The 21,019-nt window shown below is 37.2% G+C and overlaps 1 protein-coding gene across 4 annotated transcripts in view; it reads right to left on the bottom strand.

Moving 5' to 3' along the window:
* The window catches only part of HMCN1 (hemicentin 1), a 538,929-nt gene that overhangs the window by 158,574 nt on the left and 359,336 nt on the right, over positions 1-21,019 (bottom strand). For all 4 annotated transcript variants that reach the window (XM_019976773.2, XM_070768574.1, XM_070768576.1 and 1 more), the window contains 6 exons: positions 17,797-17,919; positions 16,915-17,076; positions 14,208-14,489; positions 12,380-12,547; positions 7,832-7,945; positions 7,050-7,136 (listed from right to left, as the gene is read on the bottom strand). In XM_019976773.2, coding sequence (XP_019832332.2) covers positions 7,050-7,136; positions 7,832-7,945; positions 12,380-12,547; positions 14,208-14,489; positions 16,915-17,076; positions 17,797-17,919 — 936 coding nt within the window. The remainder of the gene's footprint in view (positions 1-7,049; positions 7,137-7,831; positions 7,946-12,379; positions 12,548-14,207; positions 14,490-16,914; positions 17,077-17,796; positions 17,920-21,019) is intronic.

Genomic DNA, 21,019 nt, shown 5'->3' with positions numbered 1-21,019 from the left:
TCACCTAACTGCTGAGTATAGACACATGGCACTCCATGTCCTGACCTCACATTTCAGGAAAAGACAGTGGGCCTCACCCAAATAGAGACCCTGACAGAAAGGCCCATCTGTGCAAGCATGCTACCAGCTAACCCAGACAGAATCCCAAGTTGAGTTGCATGGTGAAGAACTATCTCTGCTGAAGCAAACCTTTAAAGTCTGGAATTGGAGACCCTCAAGTGTGCAGACACCACTGCAAGGGATTGGTTAAACATGACACTTCATAAGAAACTAATAAAGCCCCAATAACAAAACAATTGACCCTAAAAATGTGGAGACCTATGAATAATCCTCTTAAAGAAGACTAGTAAACAAAGTTAAGAAAATAATGCATGAGAATGAAAATGAGAAGTTCAACAAAGAAATAGAAACCATAGAGAAAAAACAAAACCCCCACAACCAAACAAACAAATCCTAGGGCTAAAGAATACAATGACCGAACTAAAGAATTCAAAAGAAAGCCTCAACTTCAGACTTGACCAAGCAAAAGAAATAATCAGTGAACTAGAATATTGGAAGTTATCTAATCAGAGCATCAAAATGAAAAAAAAGAATAAAGAAACATGAAGAAAGCCTACAGGAGTTAGGAAGTACTATCACCAAAGCAATATACACATTATGGGAATCCCAGAAGGAAAAGAGAATGAGAAAGCAAGAGAAAGTATATTTAAAGTGATAATGTCTGAAAACTTCCCCAAATAGACATTCACATTCATGAGCCCCATAAGATCCCAAATAGGTTGAACTAAAAAGGGCTACATTTAAATACATTATAACTACATTTTGAATGCAGTAAGAGGAAAGCAACATATCACACACAAGGGAACTCCCGTAAGTAAGAGTATAGGCAGATTTCTCATAAGAAACTTAGAAGGCTAAGAGAGACTGGCCTAAGATACTCTAAAAAAAAAAAAAAAAAAAACCAAAAGCCAGTCAACCAAGAATACTAAAGCTGAAAAAATATGAATAAGAGGTTTTCCCAAGCAAACAAAACCTGAGAGTAACAAACAAAAACCAAAACCACCACCAGACCAGTCTTCTAAGAAATTAAACATGGCATTCTTAAACGGAAATAAATTAGATATTAGAGCAGAAATAAATAAAATCAAGTACAAGAAAACAACAGAAAAGATATAAAACTAACAACTGGTTCTTTGGAAAAATAAAATTTATAAACCTTTAGCTAGACTAAGAAAAAAAGAGAGATGAAAGAGCATCAAAATAAATAAGATTACAAATAGAAGAGGAGACATTACGACTGCTATCACAGAACTACAAGAATCATAAGAGACTACTCTCCAAAATTATAGCCAACGAGTTGAACAATCTAGGGGAAAAGGAATAAATTCTTAGCAATATAAAACCTGCCAAGACTAAACCATGAGAACACAGAAAATTTTAAACAGACCAATTACTAGTAAGGACATTAAACCAGAAATCTAAAACCTCCCAAAAGGGAAAAGCTGAGACCAGATGGTTTCAGTGATAAATGTTACCAAATCTTTAAAAAGGAACTAACATCAATTCTTCCCAGACTCTTTAAAAAATTGACAAGGGAACATTCCCAAACTCATTTGAGAAGGCCAGTATTACCCTGATACCAAAGTCAGGTAAGAAAGAAAACTACAGGCCAATATCCCTGATGAATACAAAACAAAAATTCTCAAAAAAAAAAAAAAAACAACTAGAAAATGGAATTCAACATTAAATTAAAAGGATCATGTACCATGATCAAATGGGATTCATCCCTGGGATTCATCCCTGGGATTCAAGGATGGTTCAAGACACACAGAAAATATAATATATCACATCAACAGAATGAAAGATAAAAATCATATATCCATATCAGTAGATACACAGAAGCTTTTGACAAAATTCAACATCTGTTCATGATTTTAAAAAAATCTCAACAAATCATATATAGAAGGAACATTCTTCAATATAAAATAGGCCATATAACAACTCTGCAGCTAACATCATACTGAATGGTGAAAGAGTAAAAGTTTTTTCTTTAAGACCAAGAATAAGATGGGAGTGCCCATTCTCACCATTCCTATTCAACACAGTATTAGAAATATGAGCCATATAATCACACACAAAAAAGAAAAGGCATCAGTATTGGAAAGGAAGAAGTTGTCTCTGTTTGTAAATGGCATGGTTATAGAGAAAATCCTAAAGATTCCACCAAAAAAAAACCTATTAGCTTTAATTAACAAACTCAGTAAAGCTTCAGATACAAAATCAAGATAAAAATCAGTAGCATTTTACACACTAACAACAAATTATCTGCAAAAGAAATTTAAAAAAATCTAATTTACAATAGCATCAGAACCAAAAAAAAACTTAGGAATAAATATAATCAAGGAAGTGAAAGATCCCTACATTGAAAACTATAAGACATTGATGAAATAAATAAAAGAAGACACAAATAAATGGACAGATATCTTGTATTCATGGGCTGGAAGAATTAATATTGTTAAAATGTCCATATTACTCAAAGTTATTTATAGGTCCAATACAATCCCTATGAAGATTTCATGGCATTTTTTTAAACAGGTACAGGAAAAAAAAAAAATCTTAAAATTTGTTTGGAATTACAAAAGATCCTCAATGGCCAAAGCAATCCTGAGAAGGAAGAACAAAATGAGAAGCATCACATATCCTCAGTTAAAACTATATTACAAAGCTCCAGTCATCAAACCAGTAAGGTATTCCATAAAAAAGACACACAGACCAATGGAACAGAATTCTAAATGGAAAGAAACTGATACATACACAATCAGGAGAGTTGCTGCTGCTGCTGCTAAGTCACTTCAGTCGTGTCCGACTCTGTGCAACCCCATAGATGGCAGCCCACCAGGCTCCTCCATCCCTGGGATTCTCCAGGCAAGAATACTGGAGTGGGTTGCCATTTCCTTCTCCAATGCATAAAAGTGAAAAGTGAAAGTGAAGTCGCTCAGTCGTGCCCGACTCTTAGCGACCCCATGGACTGCAGCCTACCAGGCTCCTCCATCCATGGGATTTTCCAGGCAAGAGTACTGGAGTGGGGTGCCACTGCCTTCTCTGTCAGGACGGTTAAGAATACTCAATGGAAAAAAACAGTCTCCTCAATAAGTTGTGGTGGGAGAACTGGATATTCACATGCAAAAAGAAAAACTAGATCCATATCTTACACTACTCACAAAAATTAACTTGAAATGGATCAAAGACTTAAATGTATGACCTGAAACCCTTAAACTCCTGAAAGACAACGTAGGGACAAAGCTCTCTGACACTGGTCTTGGCAATGATTTCTAAGATATGACACCAGAAGTATAGGCAACAAAAGCCAAAACAAACAAACAGGACTATATCAAACGAAAAAACTCTATACAGCCAAGAAAACCATCAACAAAATGAAATGGCAACTATAAAATAGGAAAAATATTTGCAAGCCACTATCTGATAAAGTGGTTAATATTCAAAATATGTAAGGAACTCATATAACTCAACAGCAAAACACACACACACACACAAACATACAAAGGATCCAATTAAAAATTTGGCAAAGGGCCTGAATAGATATTTTTGCAAAGAAGATATTCAAATGGCTGACAGGTACAAGGAAAGCTGTTCAATGTCACTAATCATCCAGGAAAAACAAATAAAAGCACAATGAGATAGCACTTTACACTTGTTGGAATAGCTATTACCAAAAACATAGGAGTTACAGATGTAGAACATAAACTTATGGTGACTAGGGAATAAGAGAGGGGACAGATAAATTGGAAGGCTGGGACTGGCATATACACACTACTATATATCAGACAGGTAACTAATAAGGACCTATTATATGGCACAAAGAACTCAGATAACTAACAAAGATCTACTGGATGGCACAAAGAACTCTACTTTATACTCTAATGACCTATATGGGAAAAGAATCTTAAAAAGAGTGGATACACGTATATCAGATTCACTTTGCTATACTCCTAAGACTAACACAACATCGTAAATTGACTACAGTCCAATAAAAATTAAAAAAAAAAATACAGTCAATGGCAAGTGTTGATGAGCATGTGAAAAAAAGGAATCCTTGTACACCTTTGGAGGGAATGTAAATTGGTATAACCTCTATGGAAAACAGTATCACAGTTCCTCAAAAAACTGAAAATAGAATTACTATGTGTTCAACAATCTGAAGAAAATGAAATCACTATCTCAAAAGAGACGTCTGCATTACCATGTTCACTGCAGCATTATTCACAATAGCCAAGACAAGGAAACAAACGAAGTGTCCATGGATAGATGACTGGATAAAGATAATGCGACATATGCAAAACTCTACATATAATTTAATGTTATTATTAAACACTATTATTCTACAATATATAATACTAATATTAAATACTATATATATACACACACATATATAGTGTTTATGACTGGATCATGGAAAAAGCAAGAGAGTTCCAGAAAAGCATCTATTTCTGCTTTATTGACTATGCCAAAGCCTTTGACTGTGTGGATCACAATAAACTGTGGAAAATTCTGAAAGAGATGGGAATACCAGACCACCTGACCTGCCTATTGAGAAATCTGTATGCAGGTCAGGAAGCAACAGTTAGAACTGGACATGGAACAACAGATTGGTTCCAAATAGGAAGAGGAGTTTGTCAAGGCTGTGTATTGTCACCCTGTTTATTTAACTTATATGCAGAGTACATCATGAGAATCGCTGGACTGGAAGAAACACAAACTGGAATCAAGATTGCCGGGAGAAATATCAATAACCTCAGATATGCAGATGACACCACCCTTATGGCAGAAAGTGAAGAGGAACTCAAAAGCCTCTTGATGAAAGTGAAAGTGGAGACTGAAAAAGTTGGCTTAAAGCTCAATATTCAGAGAACAAAGATCATGGCATCCGGTCCCACCACTTCATGGGAAATAGATGGGGAAACAGTGGAAACAGTGCCAGACTTTATTTTTCTGGGCTCCAAAATCAGTACAGATGGTGATTGCAGCCATGAAATTAAAAGGCACTTACTCCTTGGAAGGAAAGTTATGACCAACCTAGATAGCATATTCAGAAGCAGAGACATTACTTTGCCAACAAAGGTCCGTCTAGTCAAGGCTGTGGTTTTTCCAGTGGTCATGTATGGATGTGAGAGTTGGACTATGAAGAAGGCTGAGCGCTGAAGAATTGATGCTTTTGAACTGTGGTGTTGGAGAAGACTCTTGAGAGTCCCTTGGACTTCAAGGAGATCCAACCAGTCCATTCTGAAGGAGATCAGCCCTGGGATTTCTTTGGAAGGAATGATGCTAAAGCTGAAACTCCAGTACTTTGGCCATCTCATGTGAAGAGTTGACTCATTGGAAAAGACTCTGATGCTGGGAGGGATTGGGGACAAAAGGAGAAGGGGACGACAGAGGATGAGATGGCTGGATGGCATCACTGACTCGATGGATGTGAGTCTGAGTGAACTCCGGGAGTTGGTGATGGACAGGGAGGCCTGGCGTGCTGCGATTCATGGGGTCGCAAAGAGTCGGACACGACTGAGCGACTGATCTGATCTGATATATATGTGTATATATATATATATATATATATATATATATATATTTTTTTTTTTTTTAGTATTATCCAGCCATGAAAAAGAAATCCTAACATTTGTGACAACATGGATAAACCTTGAGGACATCATGCTAAGTGAAATAAGTCAGACAGACAAAGACAAATACTGTCTGATCTCTCTTATACATGGAATCTAATAAAATCAAAGTCACAGAAACTGAGAACCCATTAGTGATTGTATAGGGAGGGGGTTGGAGGTGGGATAAATAAGTGAAGGTGGTCAGAAAGCACAAACTTCAAATAACAAGATAATAATCATGATTACAGTTAACAATACTTATTGTATATTTGAAAGCTACAAGAAAGTAGATCATGAAAGTTATAATCACAAAAGAAGTGTGCAGCTGTGTGAGGTGATGGGTGTTAACAGTGTGGTAGTCTGTGTGTGTGTGTAAAATCCTTATGTTGTTCACCTTACAGTTACGCAATACTATATATCAATTATATCTTGATGAAACAAAAATAAAAAAGAAATTTCTAAAAACCAAGTGAAACATTAAGAAGAAGCTAGAAGGCTCAAGATAAGATGTTATAAAATTTAGGCAGATGGTCTCTATGCAAGAGTTGTTACCACATCGTTTTAAATAAAGAAGGAAACAGGTTACATAATGTAAACGTGACAGTTTTTATATCTGCCTTTCTGAAATGAAAATACTTCCTTGCTTTCATAACTGTATTATGGGGCATCTAAACAACAAAGCAATACATCCATTGACTCTTCCTTACAACTCTTACTTTCTGTAAAATGTATGGGCTGCTCCAGTTGTTCCATTAAAACTGCAAGGTCATGCCTTCACTAAAGAGATGGTCTTGGAAATGTTCTCTCACATATTTATCTGTATTACATGCAACACAATGATTCAGGGAGAAAGCCAGTAAAAGCTTTAGAATTTTCATTTTTATTCATCTCCATTCACTTTATTATACACAAACATGTTAACTAAAGGTGACATTTTTGATTATAATTGATGGTGGGTAACTATTAATGATGCTATCCTTTCACCAAAATTATTTCTTTGAAGAAAGCAGTAAAAAGGAAAGGAAGGTGCAAACATGGGGATGAAAGAAAAAATAATAGGAGGTGGGAAAGAAAAATCCTACCCACAAACAGAAGACTTAAAAAAGAAAAACAATTTACCTAATTGAAAGAAAAGACCAGCATGTATTTCTTTTTCTGTCTCTGTTCCATGCTTCTCTCCCTTCCTTTTTTCACTGTTAAGAATTTCCTTTTTATCTCCATAGAATCTGAAAGATTTTTTCCTATATTTCTACCACCTATATTGGTCTAGAATTCAATTTCAAATGCCTTGATTATTCTCAACTAATTGTGATGTAAGTGGAGGCAATGAATAGCCAGTGAGCTGAGGAAAAATCAAAGAGCTGAGCCCCTTACCTGTCACTTCACAAGTCAGTGTAACACTCTGCTTCTCTTTTACTTTCACATCTTCAAATGTATTTTCACCCATGATGTGAGGTGGTACTTTGAAAAAAAAAGACAGAAAAAGGAACAATTATAACAGCAATTTGGTTATTTATAGGTATCTATTTTATATTTTTTTATTAAGCTGTACCCTTTAAAACAATCCAAATTCTCATTATTATTTGTTTACTAGAATAATGTTACCATATTGCTTGATCAATTATAAGATAAACTATAAAGTTACATGTCATAAATTCAATTATAATGAATTTTATTATATGTAAATCATAAAATCCAGATAAATCTGTCAAGAAGTCAATGAGTAACAAAATCTATGAGACACTTATTTCTCTCTCTACAATTCAGATACACACTCACATTCAAAAAGTTATCACAGCCTTAGAACACTGGTGAACAATTGTGAACTGACAAGACATGGCATTTCAGCCATTTTAATCCAACTGATTACATACAAACCATTCTAACATTGAATTCTTGCCAAGAGTGGCAATCCAGGGGCCAAAGAATATATAAATATAAGATCAAGCTGCAGATAAATGTTAAATCTGCTTCCAGAATGTGTTTAAGGCAATTTTATTTTTTTCTGCTGTTGTTCAGTCACTCAGTCATGTCTGACTCTTTGTGACCCCATGGACTGCAGACTGCAGCACGCCAGGCTTCCCTGTCCTTCACCATCTACCAGAGTTTGCTCAAACTCAGGTCCACTGAGTCAATATTGTAAACTGTATAAATACCTAATACTGAAAGCCGGAAGATTTTTCTTTCTTCACCAGCTGCGTTTCTTACAACACATGTATACTGGCCAGCATCTTCTGTTCTGGTCTGCATCAATCGCAGAATCCTACCTCCTGGAGAAGCAAACCACCGGATGACTCAAAAAGAAATCCGCAACTTTACAAGTTTGCCATGCAATGCTGAATTTTAGTAAAATTTAATCAATTCACTTCAAAGTCTTTTAAAATGTATTTATGTCGAGTTTTTAATAAATATCACATTTTGAGGCTGTATATAACAGAATGGATAATTCAGAACAATTTTCCAGTTTAGTGGACAAAGAAAGTTAATATAACCCAGGTGACATCAAGCAAGAAATGGAGTTTCACAGAGGTGATGTTTGAACATAGTCTTGCAAGGTAAGTATACTTTAACACAGAAAGGAGTCAAAAGATACCACTGTAGCTGGAGCATGAGGATACAGAGGTAGAAAGTAGGTGTGGCACTTAGAACAGGGGAGAAGACAGTGAGAGATGAAACTAGCTGCAGTGTGGCCAATTCTGAGGATTCTGTGGGTCTTCAAACGCTAAGTTAAGGAATGTAGGATTTATTATGTTCACTAAAGGCTATCGCTATCACTAAGTCGCTTCAGTCGTGTCCGACTCTGTGTGACCCCATGGACGGCAGCCCACCAGGCTCCCCCGTCCCTGGGATTCTCCAAGCAAGAACACTGGAGTGGGTTGCCATTTCCTTCTCCAATGCATGAAAGTGAAAAGTTAAAGTGAAGTCGCTCAGTCGTGTCCGACTCCTCGTGACCCCATGGACTGTAGACTACCAGGCTCCTCCGTCCATGGGATTTTCCAGGCAAGAGTACTAGAGTGGGGTGCCATCGCCTTCTCTGCACTAAGGCTATGGAAGTATGTAAACAAACAAAGTCATGGTATGATTCATACTTCAGAAAAACAACTGTGACAAAATGTTTAGGAAAAGATTCCCAGTTTTCCATGGAACATATGAAATGGAAACATTAGAAAGAATACTACACCAACAACCCAGATTGGAATGACATCAATTATACAAGAGATGGATGAAACCATGAAGACTGACAACCAGTTTTCAATTTGAGTTTCATGGAATTCTAGAGCTATTTATATCAAAGTTTATGAGGGCCACCTCCCATATTAGCATGACTCTAATTTTTTTTTCTCCTTATATTCTGAATTCTACATAATGAAGAAAGACTGGTAGACTAGGAATGAAACTGATATGCTGAAGGGTATGATCTGGAGGAAAATTCCTCTTAAGGATCAAGGAAAGAGGAGTCAGCAAATGAGACTGAAACAAAGCCAGCAGAGAACAAAGACATATGCTGAAAGAGCAGAGTCCTTGAAATCATTTGAGAAGTAATTTCTAAGAACAAAATGTATATCATTTCTTAGATTTAGTAATAATTTTTCATTTGGTATATTTTTGCTTAGTACCCTGAATTTGAACTAAAACAATTGAAATGGTTAAACATAAAATTTTCTTGTAAATATTCACCTGGATCTGAATTCATCAGGAATTTCCATCTGCTTTCTGTTTTTATAAACAAAGCAAGTCCTCATTGAGCTTTTTTTTTTTTCCCTTTAAGCAACCTACTTATCCTCAACCCATTGAAAGATGAACTTTGTTTAGTATCTACTACCAAATTTAGTCTTTTCTCTCAGTTGAATTTAAGTAAGCAAAGTTGAATACAAAAATTCTCTAAACATGTCAAAAAACATATCAATTAGGAAAAGATTCAAGCACTCACAGCTACTTCAAATTAGTGAGACTGTGAGACCATAATATGATGCCGGTTGAAAGATATTATTAAAACAATACAATTTTTATGAGTAATTGCTGGCTCAGCAAACCTCAACCCATAAATCTCATGATCTTTCTTTTCTCTTTGTTTCCTGGTCTCTCCCTCATAAAAAAAGATGACAGTAAATTAGACTTAGATGGAGACATTTCTTGTACCTATTAAATTTTATAGTCAGCTATCTGTTCTTGGCAGGTAACTTCATAACAATAACAGAGGCTTCAACAATGAAAAACTTGACTTAACGTCTCAGGAGAACTAATCTTAATGAAACAGGAACGTGCAGCTGATCAAGGAACGAGTCATACACCATTCATCTGATTCTCAGTCATCAACTGCACAGCACACATGTTCAGACTGTAAAACTGAATGACTCCTCTGGCAGCGTCACAAGGTGAAATACTTCTACTGTGTTCGCTCAGGGATCTCCATTTGCTAGTCAAGCAAAACAAAACTATACGATAAAACCAAAACACTACTCCTGTGAATCTATTATAAGCCAGAGTACATCACTCTGTCTTGACTTTTTCATTTCCAGGAGCTCTAATGTAGTTATATTTAAAAAGTTTCCTACTTTTTCAGCAATTGAGAATGCAAAAACAAGGATATTTTTAAGAGAAGAAGATAAAGTGTCCAGGTTTTTGGTAACCAAATTATAATAAAATCTTTGCCATCAGTGTGCATTCTCTAAGATCAACAGAGGATGGAAGTCTCAAGAAAATGAATGCACTGTAGGACATGGGAAGGTTTCCCAGGATAGGGAGACCCAAACTTTTTAGCAGGTTGTCTATGACAATAAAGGCAAACACGTTATTGGATGCTTAGGATATAAGCAGGCACTGTGTTAGCTGCTTTACACATATTAACTCATCTTTATAAAAACCCCTAAATACTACTACTATCTTCACTTACAAGTGAAGAACGGAGGTTAGCAAAGTGAAGTAACTTGCCGGAGCGCATAGATCTAGTGTTGTAGGTAATGTGTGCATGCTCAGTTGTGTCTAACTCTTTGACTCCAAGGACTGGGGCCTGCCAGGCTCCTCTGTCTATAGGATTATCCTGGCAAGAATACTGGAGTGGATTGCCATTCTGCTCTCCAGGGGATGTTCCTGAGCCAGGAATTGAACCTGTGTCTCCTGCATCAGTAGGCAGATTCTTTACCACTGGGAAGTCCATTATAGGCAATAAACATTGCTAATAATTTTTTCATTTATATATTTAATTATAGGCAATGAATATAACAACTACAGCAATGGAAATTTCTCATTTAGTCCCTATCATTTATAGACCAAGATCTTGAAGAAATAGATAATAGGATATTTAGATCTAACTCAAATACTAGGAAAATATCTTTTCTGAAAAATCTTTCAAAAGTGGGAATTTAAACTTTGAATACCCTTAGGGGCAGGGAGCTCATTACCTCTTAAAATAGTTCATCTTGACTTTCAACAACACAAATATTGTTTTAAAGTTGTTTGCATTCAGACCCAAATCTGTCCCTAGAATTTTCCATACATTAGCATTACTTTTAACCTCTGGAACTACATACAACCAACATAACCTGTTCTACCCCATGGCTCTTCAAGTATTTAAATGTAATTTTCACTATGAGATAATAAGGTTACACAAAGTTTATTTTTTCAGATTAAATGGAATCAGGCATATAGCCTATTTTCCAATTATTGGCCATCATGGTTATGCTCCATGAAAATATTGTCAATAAATACTTCTTACATCTTCCTAATGAGTAAGATAAGTCCAGAGTACAACCGGTCTTGTCTTACTGGTAAAAATATATTCAGGTGGCAAAACACTGTATTTGCTTTTCCCAATAAAACACCTTACAATGCTAATGCATACTCAATCACTAACACAGTTCAGAGATCTTTTCATATGAAGAATTCTGAAGCAATATCTCACCCTAATTTTCATCACTGGTTTTTGAAAGCGAGTACAGGAGTCTACTTAACTTTCATTTTGTTAGGTTTAATTCAGAAGTTCCAGAGTAAGATGTGTTTGAATTCAGATGTCTTCATTAAACACATTAGGTATTCTTCTAAGTACCCCTGCTTTTTATTACCCACAGACTTGGAGAGATTATTTTCTTAGTCTGTATCCAAGTCATTAGTGAAAGGAGCCAAGGGTAGATTCCAGGGGCATGCCCCAAGACATCTCTCTCTACACTTATACTGATCTATGAAGAATAAGATAATAGATTTTCCTACATAATTAGATGAGGAATCAGCAGAGTATCTTCTATAATAAAGTCTTAGCTCAAAAGAAACTATCCCATCTTGGAAATACAAATCTCACTTAGAATAGCCATGAATAAATTCAAACACTTTGTTTGAATATGGAGATATGTTATATAACATTATACCCTCTAGGCTCTGGTTTCAATTCCAGTACTTCTTTTCATTCTTCACTTTTCAAATTAGTTTGTACTCATTCTAGCATGAATGCTCTGACATCCCCATGAATTAAGTAATAATCGAGTGCCAAGACTACTCTTTCACAAGGATCCAGAAATATTTAGAGATTTTCCCCATTGTCCTATAGCTTCTGATGTTCCAAAGTTTTTTCTTAATATGATCAGTAGGTATTATAGTAAGCAGTTAGCTCAAAAAAGGAAAAAAATAAAACATGGAGATATGAGAAATTAAGGATAAGCTGTGGCCACAGGAAGCTAACCAGATTACCAAGCTACAAGAATTTTTAATACCTGAGAGGATTCGCAGGGAGCTGCTAAGGTTGACGGGCCACCCATCTTTAAGCCACGTAATTGAAGGCAGGGGAATTCCTGAAGCTTCACAATTTAGCGACACTGAGCTTTTTTCCACCACACTTATATTTTCAGGTGTCCTGTGGTTTCCAATGATGCTTGGAGGGGCTGTAAGACAAAGCACCAAATTCTAAATAGTTTATTCTTAAAAATGATTTTCTGGGCAACACTAGCAAAATAAACAATGACAACAATGAGATGATGATGACGATGACTGTGACACTCCTGGAAGTAAAAATGTGAAGGAGCTGCCTGAGAGTCAGAGAGCAACTAAGAGGGGCAGAAGAGGGGGAACCCAGAACCCTAGAGAAGACTGGAGTGACCAGCTCCTAGAGGGCAAGTGTGCCTTGTGGACAAAAACATGTGAAACACACAACATGGGCTGAGAAGACAAGTTTGGGCCAAGAGCAGAGTGCAGTCAGGATAGTCTGAGGAGGGGTGGCAGGTCACATTGACCCAACAGGCTTGGGCAAGTGCAAGGGCTGGCTTAGAGGAGAACTGGCATGAAAATCCAATTAAGCCAGCACCAGAAGGAGAGGAAACAAGGCTCCACACAGGCCTTGAGTGCCTCTATATGGCCCTCAGTAGTCCAGGGAAAGTTACCCTCCATCATGTTTTCCTTCGTTACAGAGCAGGGCCAGTGGCGCTCTACTTTCAGAGTCTCACAGAATTGAAGCAAGCAGAGGACTGAGTCAATTGGAATTTATCATAATCTGAGATCTTGATTTCTCAACATCAGTCTTGCCTAGGAAATTTTATGACAGCCACTCTTGTTAATACATCCGACCTAAATGTTCTTTCCTAGAGGATTTATCAAATAAAGTATAAAACATTCAAGTAATGCAATAAGCACCTGTTAAAAAGAATGAAAAAAAAAAAAAAAAAAAAACCACAGTCTAACTAAAAGATACATAAGACTGATTTCTTTTCAATCATTAGCTTTCACACATTGCTTGCAAACTATACTGGACTTTGTGCATGTTCTAACTGGAATTAAGTCAAAAAACTAAGTCTATTAGATTTACCATTGATTCTATAGATTTAAAAACCCCAATTCAAATTATATGCATACAAATAGGTATCACACATAAATAGGAGTATATGTGTGTCTGATCTATTCCTACTGACATTTGTGCTCATTATTTAGAATTGTAAAGCTGATTTCAATACAACTTATGCCCAACTGAAGCTGGGTCAGTAAGCTGTAAGGAATCTAGGTTTACACTTACCAAGTCAGCTAATGAGGAAAACACAGAATCAAGGAATATCACTTGGGATGGCATTGGATCAAAAGTATTTGAAAAAGATAATTATCGACTTCACAATGTGCTTTTCTAAAAGAATATCCGATATATGCTTATTTCAGCAAAATAAGAAAAGGGAGGTCAGGCATAGCATGATAATGATGAGACTGATCTAAAGAAGTGATATGTGTGTAGAAATTTGTTGCTGTTCAGTCATAAGTTGTGTCCAACTCTTTGCAACCCCAAGGAATGCAGTATGCCAGGCTTCCTTGTCCCTTCCAGATCTCCTGGAATTTGCTCAAACTCATGTCCATTGAGTTCATCGTGTCATCCAGCCATCTCATCCTCTGTTGCCCCTTTCTCCTCCTGCCCTCAATCATTCCCAGCATTAGGGTCTTTTCCAAATAGTAGAAAATAATAGACTATAAATAAAACACTCAACACCTGAGGTCTATATCTCCCATCCAGGAGGCTGTAGATTATATCAGCCAGTTAACAGACTTAAGGAGCCTCTTTATACTTACTGTGTACACTTAAGTCATATTTTCTGTCAGTCATTCCTGCTATATTCATAGCAACACACACATAACGGCCTGTGTCAGACACATGAACATTCTTCAGCTGAACCACACGACCTTCATCCATTATTTCCATTCCTCTTCCCTTTGTCAAAGGGCGGCCATCTTTCATCCAGGTCACTGCTGGCTGAGGAACACCTTCCACCTCACACTCCAAGGAAACGCTCTTTCCTTGAGTTACAATGATTTCAGTAGGGTGGCTACCACTGTTGGATATAGTTGGTCGAACTGGGGAAGAAAAAAAAGAAAAGAAATAGGAAATGTTTGCTCAGATGAGGCCGAGTACATATGTGCTATGCTCAGTCATGTCCGACTCTTTCTGACCTCATGGACTGTAGCCTGCCAGACTCCTCTGTCCATGGAATTTTCCAGGCAAGAATACTGGAGTGGGCTGCCATTTCCTTCTCCAGGGGATCTTCCCGATCCAGGGATTGAACCCACATCTCTTGCATCTCCTGCATTGGCAGGCAGACTCTTTATGCTTTACCACCGGGGAAGTCCAAGTCTTATATAAGAATTTTCATCAGGCAAAGTTAAAATCATTTTTCATGTCAAAAAATTAACTACAAAGCAAAGACCTGGGACTAATAGTCATGGCATTGCCACATGATAGGTGGCATTCTTCTCCAATGTTTCTAAATGGGTTCATACCTAAACTCAGTATAGTAAGGAAAGAAAGTTGCATTAGCTACTTTTCCTGCTTTGGAGACATTATACAAATATTTGAGCTATCATCACTTGTAGCTCTAACCTATGTAAATCTTCCTAATACTAATTTAAAATATGTATGATAATCTAGTTCATGACCCAAAGTCCATTACCAATTCCTTTCTTCCGCCCACTAGAGGAGTTGGAAAAACTGAGACTGTTTCTCCATCTTTAGAAATTGTGGTGACTGAATGAACCACTGTAGATCTAAAAAATCTGAATAGAGGTCTGCTGGCAGGGGTAAAGTGAGGGGGCAGATTTGCGAAATTTTTTGCTCTCCTGCTAAAAGAGAAAGATAACATCCCTTCTCCTTCTTTTTGCCGTCAGTGTGGACTTGACACTACAAATACAGAAACCAGAATCTTGAGATCACAAAAGGACCAGGAGAATCCTAGATCTCCTGTCCTGTCCTAATAAAAGTAAGATGCTGACCAACTCCAGTGACTGCCAACCTCAGCTTCTCATTATGTCAGAAAATAAATCTCTATTTGTTTAAGCCACCAATGGCCAGAGATTCTGTAACCTTACAGTTAAATTCACCTAATGGAACCTGATTCCAAGAAAGAAGATTAAACAAACTCAAAGACATATGTGGGGTGGGGGAAGCAAATGGACCCATGTTAGGAATTCTGTATTCGAGTGCCTATCCTGTTATACACAAGTCATATGACCTCAGCTAGTCATGGAAACTTCTCTGGGCTTAAGTTTTCACTGATAAAAAAGGAAGGCCAAATTTTTGTCTCATATCATAGTTCATGTAAAAATTAAATGAGATAATGTACATATTTTATACTTTAAAATTTTACATAAATTAAATAATCTTTAAAATGGGATATGTGGGGGAGTTTGGGGGAGAATGGATACATGTATATCTAGGGCTGAGTCCCTTCACTGTTCGCCTGAAAGTATCACAACATTGTTAATCAGCTATACCCCAATACAAAACAAAAGTTTAAGTTAAACAAACAAACAAAAAGGCATATTTTTACATACTGTACCTATACCCAATGATAAAATGCCATTCTCCCCATTTCATGTCTACCATCCTGCCCCCAACAAATTATAGCCACATTGTGAGTCTGCCATCAGCAAGTTGATGCAGAATGGACAGCTGTATAACTGAGTAAGTACTAGCTAGAAATAAATAACTTCTCTCTTGTTATGTCAACACAATTTAAACGTGTGGCTCTTATGAAAGGTGTACCTATCCCTGCGTATCCAGAGGGGACTGGTTCCAGGATCTGACTCAGAAACCAAAATCTGAGGATGCTCAAGTCCATTATATAGAAAATGGCACAGCATTTACATATAACCTTTGAACATCCTCTGTTATACTTTAAATCATCACGAGATTATAATACCTTATGTTATGCTATGCTATGCTAAGTCGCTTCAGTCATGTCCGACTCTGTGCGACCCCATAGGTGGCAGCCCATCAGGCTCCTCCATCCCTGGGATTCTCCAGGCAAGAATACTGGAGTGGGTTGCCATTTCCTTCTCCAATGCATGAAAGAGAAAAGTGAAAGTGAAGTCGCTCAGTCGTGTCCAACTCTTAGCGACCTCATGGACTGCAGCCTACCAGGCTCCTCTGTCCATGGGATTTTCCAGGCAAGAGTACTGGAGTGGGGTGCCATTGCCTTCTCCAATAATACCTTTTAATGATATGTAAACAGTTGTAAATACAATGTAAATAGTATGCAAATAGTTTCCTGATGCCCAGAAAAATTCAAGTTTTGCTTTTTTTAACTTTTTGGACATTGAAAAAAATACTTTTGATATGCAGTTGGTGGAATCCATGGATGTGGAATTTATGGATAAGCAGGGCCAAGGAGGCCAACTATATAACTATACTACTTTGAATCTTAAAGATATAAAGAAAAAGAGAAGGATGGAAAAGTTGTTTTTTTTTTCAATTGTGCCAAAGCCTGGCTAATCAATAACTTACTGTAAACTTGCAGACTGTAGTCTTTCTTTGCAGTCCCAGCAACATTCGATGCCATACATGAATAGAGCCCTGCATCAGATTTTTCTGCAACTGAAATCTGCAGCTGCCTGCCTCCAGATAAAATTCTGACTCGCCCTGCAGAATCAGCCAGCACTGGGGAGCCTGCAAGAAAAACCAAGTGGCAGAATGTGAAGCAAACATATACGGCATTTGTGTATATACTTCTAATGAGTACCAATACATATTTATTTACTTCCTGTTCACATACTCAAAAGGCAGAGGGTACTGTATAATAATCTATGCAAAAAGGAAGAAGAGGAGGAGGAAGAGAAGGCTGTCTTCTGCAAACTTTTCTTTCAATCAATATTGCATTTAAAGAAAACATATTTCGTAAAATAAATTTTTAAAAATCTCTAAGTAAAACAAAAATTATTTCTTAAATCAGCTAAAAATTCAGAAGATTTGGTACTTAAAGGACACATATTTATTGATGAATAACTGAAAATCTGTTGAACTTCAGAATTCAATTTAACATAATTACAAAACTGTCACATATACCAAAAAATGCTTACTTTAGAAGATAATTTTTAAACCTATTTTAAAGAAGAAAAAATAGTTAATTGAATGGTGGATTTGTGATCAGTATAGCTGCCCTTTAAATTAATTTCTTCTTGGGACTACTCTCAAATCTGAAGATTTTCACCTTGACAGTACAGAATTATCGCATGTGACACATTTAGCATAAAGCAAGTATGCTGTCTAATATTTTAGTATGCAAACTTCAAATGAGTTTATTAATAAATTGGCATATTTTTCAAATAAAACATGAATTTATTTAATATTTATACTTAATTATATAAATGTCAAAAGATGAAAACTAACCTTTCTTCTTCCAAATGAGATTTGGGGGAGGAATACCACTTGATTCACACAATAGACTAATGAGGTGTCCTTCAATGACTGTAAGTTGAGCAGCTTCATCAGAACCAGAAATATTTGGCGGTACTGAAAGATTTTTTTAAAAAAGGAAAAACACTATTTTAAGAACAATTATAAAATTTCCCTAATGCTTTGCATGTTAAAAAAAAAAAAGGTTCCCACTCAAAAGGAATGAAGAAATAATCTAGCACTTGCAGCTGACATATCAACACCACATTACAAGCCAATTGTAAGATATAGAATGAATATATAATAGCAGATTTCCCATTTTCACAGACAAATTTAATTATCAAAATACTCAGTGACATAAACAGATGATATAGTATATTATGGATATTTAGACACATTAAATTTGAAAAATGAAGACATCTATCAAGTTTAAACTTAACCCAGCCATTTGCACCTGTGAGCTTTTATATCTCAAATGCTGAACAGAATCAAAAAGCATCAGGCACACAACATAAAGTAAAGAACAGGGGCAAAGCTTCCCATGTGGCTCAGTGGTAAAGAATCTGCCTGCCAAGCAGGAGACATGGGCTCGATCTCTGGGTAGAGAAGACTCCCTGGAAAAGGAAATGGTAACCCACTCCAGTATTCTTGCCTGGGAAATCCCATGGACAGAGGAGCCTGGTGGGCTACAGTCCATAGGGTTACAAGAGTTAGACACGGCTTAGCAACTAAACAATAAAGAACAGAGGTGAGGAATTTGATCTAAGAAACAGATATGTTCCCAATCCCAGGTTGCCCAGTCTGTCTCCCCACCGGCCTCCAGCCTCTCCTTGGAACCTTCAAAGTGAAATGACTACCCAAACTTTTCTCTAAGAGGCTGAGTCTGCATTTGCTGGCCAAATTCTCCCCTTGACACTCTTCTGGCTGCAGTATTATCACATGATAGATGCTTGTTCTCCTAAGCTCCTGGGAGTTGAGGAGTGGGAGAATCCTCACCCTCAAATGCAGTTTCCAGCCATTGTTTAACTACCTCCATGAAACTCTCTATTCCTTTGAGGCTCATTTCATCCATTTACCTCCCTTTCTCTTTCTTTTCACTCTCTGTGAACCTGTCATTCTTTTTCCTTCACTGAACAATTTGGTACTTGTTTCCATCCCTTCTCTTCACATTGAAGACCTGTCATCATTCTGTATAAATTCAGCTTCCACGTCTAAACATCGGGCTACTCAGTTTCTTGATCTGCTCATCCCTTTCTCCAACAAAAGCCATACACTTTTCACCATCTAGAACATTTCTCCTATTAATTTATAAATGTAGGTCACATCCTATCCTCACAGCACCTTCATTTAAGTATTCCCAACTCTCAATTCAACGACCTAGCTCTTAAACTTTTCAGAAGCCACCCAATCTATCTACTCTTTTATTTACTGACTTCACTATCCAGCTTTGATTTTATGTTCAATAATTTCAACTAGTCTTCTGCCAATATTCGCAACTGCCCCACACTGTTGCTTTTCTTATTTGTCAATACCATTTCTCGAGATAAATCCTATAGTTTACTCTGTCATAACCTATCCCATACATGAAATGTCTACAGAAGAAAATGACAGCTACCTAGATGGCCATCAACTATAAATCCATGACCTCCAAATCAAACTCCACTCATTCCCATGAGTGAGTATCACTTACATTAATACAAATACTTGCAAACCTGTATCTGTAATGCAGATAGTCTCTGAGATCTGGACTTTTATATCTGACTAGATTTTAAAAATTTATTTATCAGTAGATCCTTAATGGTTACCTATTTTAAATACAGCAGTGTGTAACTGTCAATCCCAAACTCCAAATCTACCCTTTGCACCTCCACTTCCCCCTGGTAACCATAAATTCATTCTCTAAGTCGTTTTCTGTTTTGTAAATAAGTTCATTTGTATCATTTTTTAGATGCCACATACAAGCAATATCACGTGATACTTGTCTTTCTCTGTCTGACTTACTTTGCTTAGTATAATAATTTCCAGGTCCAACCCATTAAGTTCAGTTGCTCAGTTGTGTCCGACTCTTTGCGACCTCATGAACTGCAGCACGCTAGGCCTCCCTGTCCATCACCAACTCCCGGAGTCTACCCAAACCCATGTCCATCAAGTCGGTGATGCCATCCAACCATCTCATTCTATGCTGTCCCCTTCTTCTCCTGCCCTCAATCTTTCCCAGCATCAGGGTCTCTTCAAATGAGCCAGCTCTTCGCATCAGGTGGCCAAAGTACTGGAGTTTCAGCTTCACCATCAGTCCTTCCGATTAACACTCAGGACAGATCTCCTTTAGAATGGACTGGTTGGATCTCCTTGCAGTCCAAGGGACTCTCAAGAGTCTTCTCCAACACCACAGTTCAAAGGCATCAATTCTCTGGCACTCAGCTTTCTTTGTAGTCCAACTCTCACATCCATACATGACCACTGGAAAATCCATAGCCTTGACTAGATGGACCTTTGTTGGCAAAGTAATGTCTCTGCTTTTTAATATGCTATCTAGGTTGGTCATAACTTTCCTTTCAAGGAGTAAGCGTCTTTTAATTTCATGGCTGCAGTCACCATCTGCAGTGATTTTTGGAGCCCAGAAAAATAAAGTCAGCCATTGTTTCCACTGTTTCCCCATCTATTTGACATGAAGTGATGGGACCAGATGCCATGATCTTTGTTTTCTGAATGTTGAGCTTTAAGCCAACTTTTTCACTCTTCTCTTTCACTTTCATCAAGAGGCTCTTTAGTTCTTCTCTTTCTGCCAAAAGGGTGGTGTCATCTGCATATCTGAGGTTATTGATATTTCTCCAGGCAATCTTGATTCCAGCTTGTGCTTCTTCCAGCCCAATGTGTCTCATGATGTACTCTGCATAGAAGTTAAATAAGCAGGGTGACAATACACAGCCTTGACGTACTCCTTTTCCTATTTGGAACCAGTCTGTTGTTTCATGTCTGGTTCTAACTGTTGCTTCCTGACCTGCATACAGGTTTCTCAAGAGGCAGATTAGGTGGTCTGGTATTCCCATCTCTTTCAGAATTTTCCACAGTTTATTGTGATCCACACAGTCAAAGGCTTTGGCATAGTCAATAAAGCAGAAGTAGATGTGTTTCTGGAACTCTCTTGCTTTTTCCATGATCCAGTGGATGTTGGCAATTTGATCTCTGGTTCCTCTGCCTTTTCTAAAACAAGCTT

This window comes from Bos indicus, chromosome 16, assembly GCF_029378745.1.
Source record: "Bos indicus isolate NIAB-ARS_2022 breed Sahiwal x Tharparkar chromosome 16, NIAB-ARS_B.indTharparkar_mat_pri_1.0, whole genome shotgun sequence".
Classification (NCBI taxonomy): domain Eukaryota; kingdom Metazoa; phylum Chordata; class Mammalia; order Artiodactyla; family Bovidae; genus Bos; species Bos indicus.
This window is presented reverse-complemented; position numbering and strand designations above follow the sequence as displayed.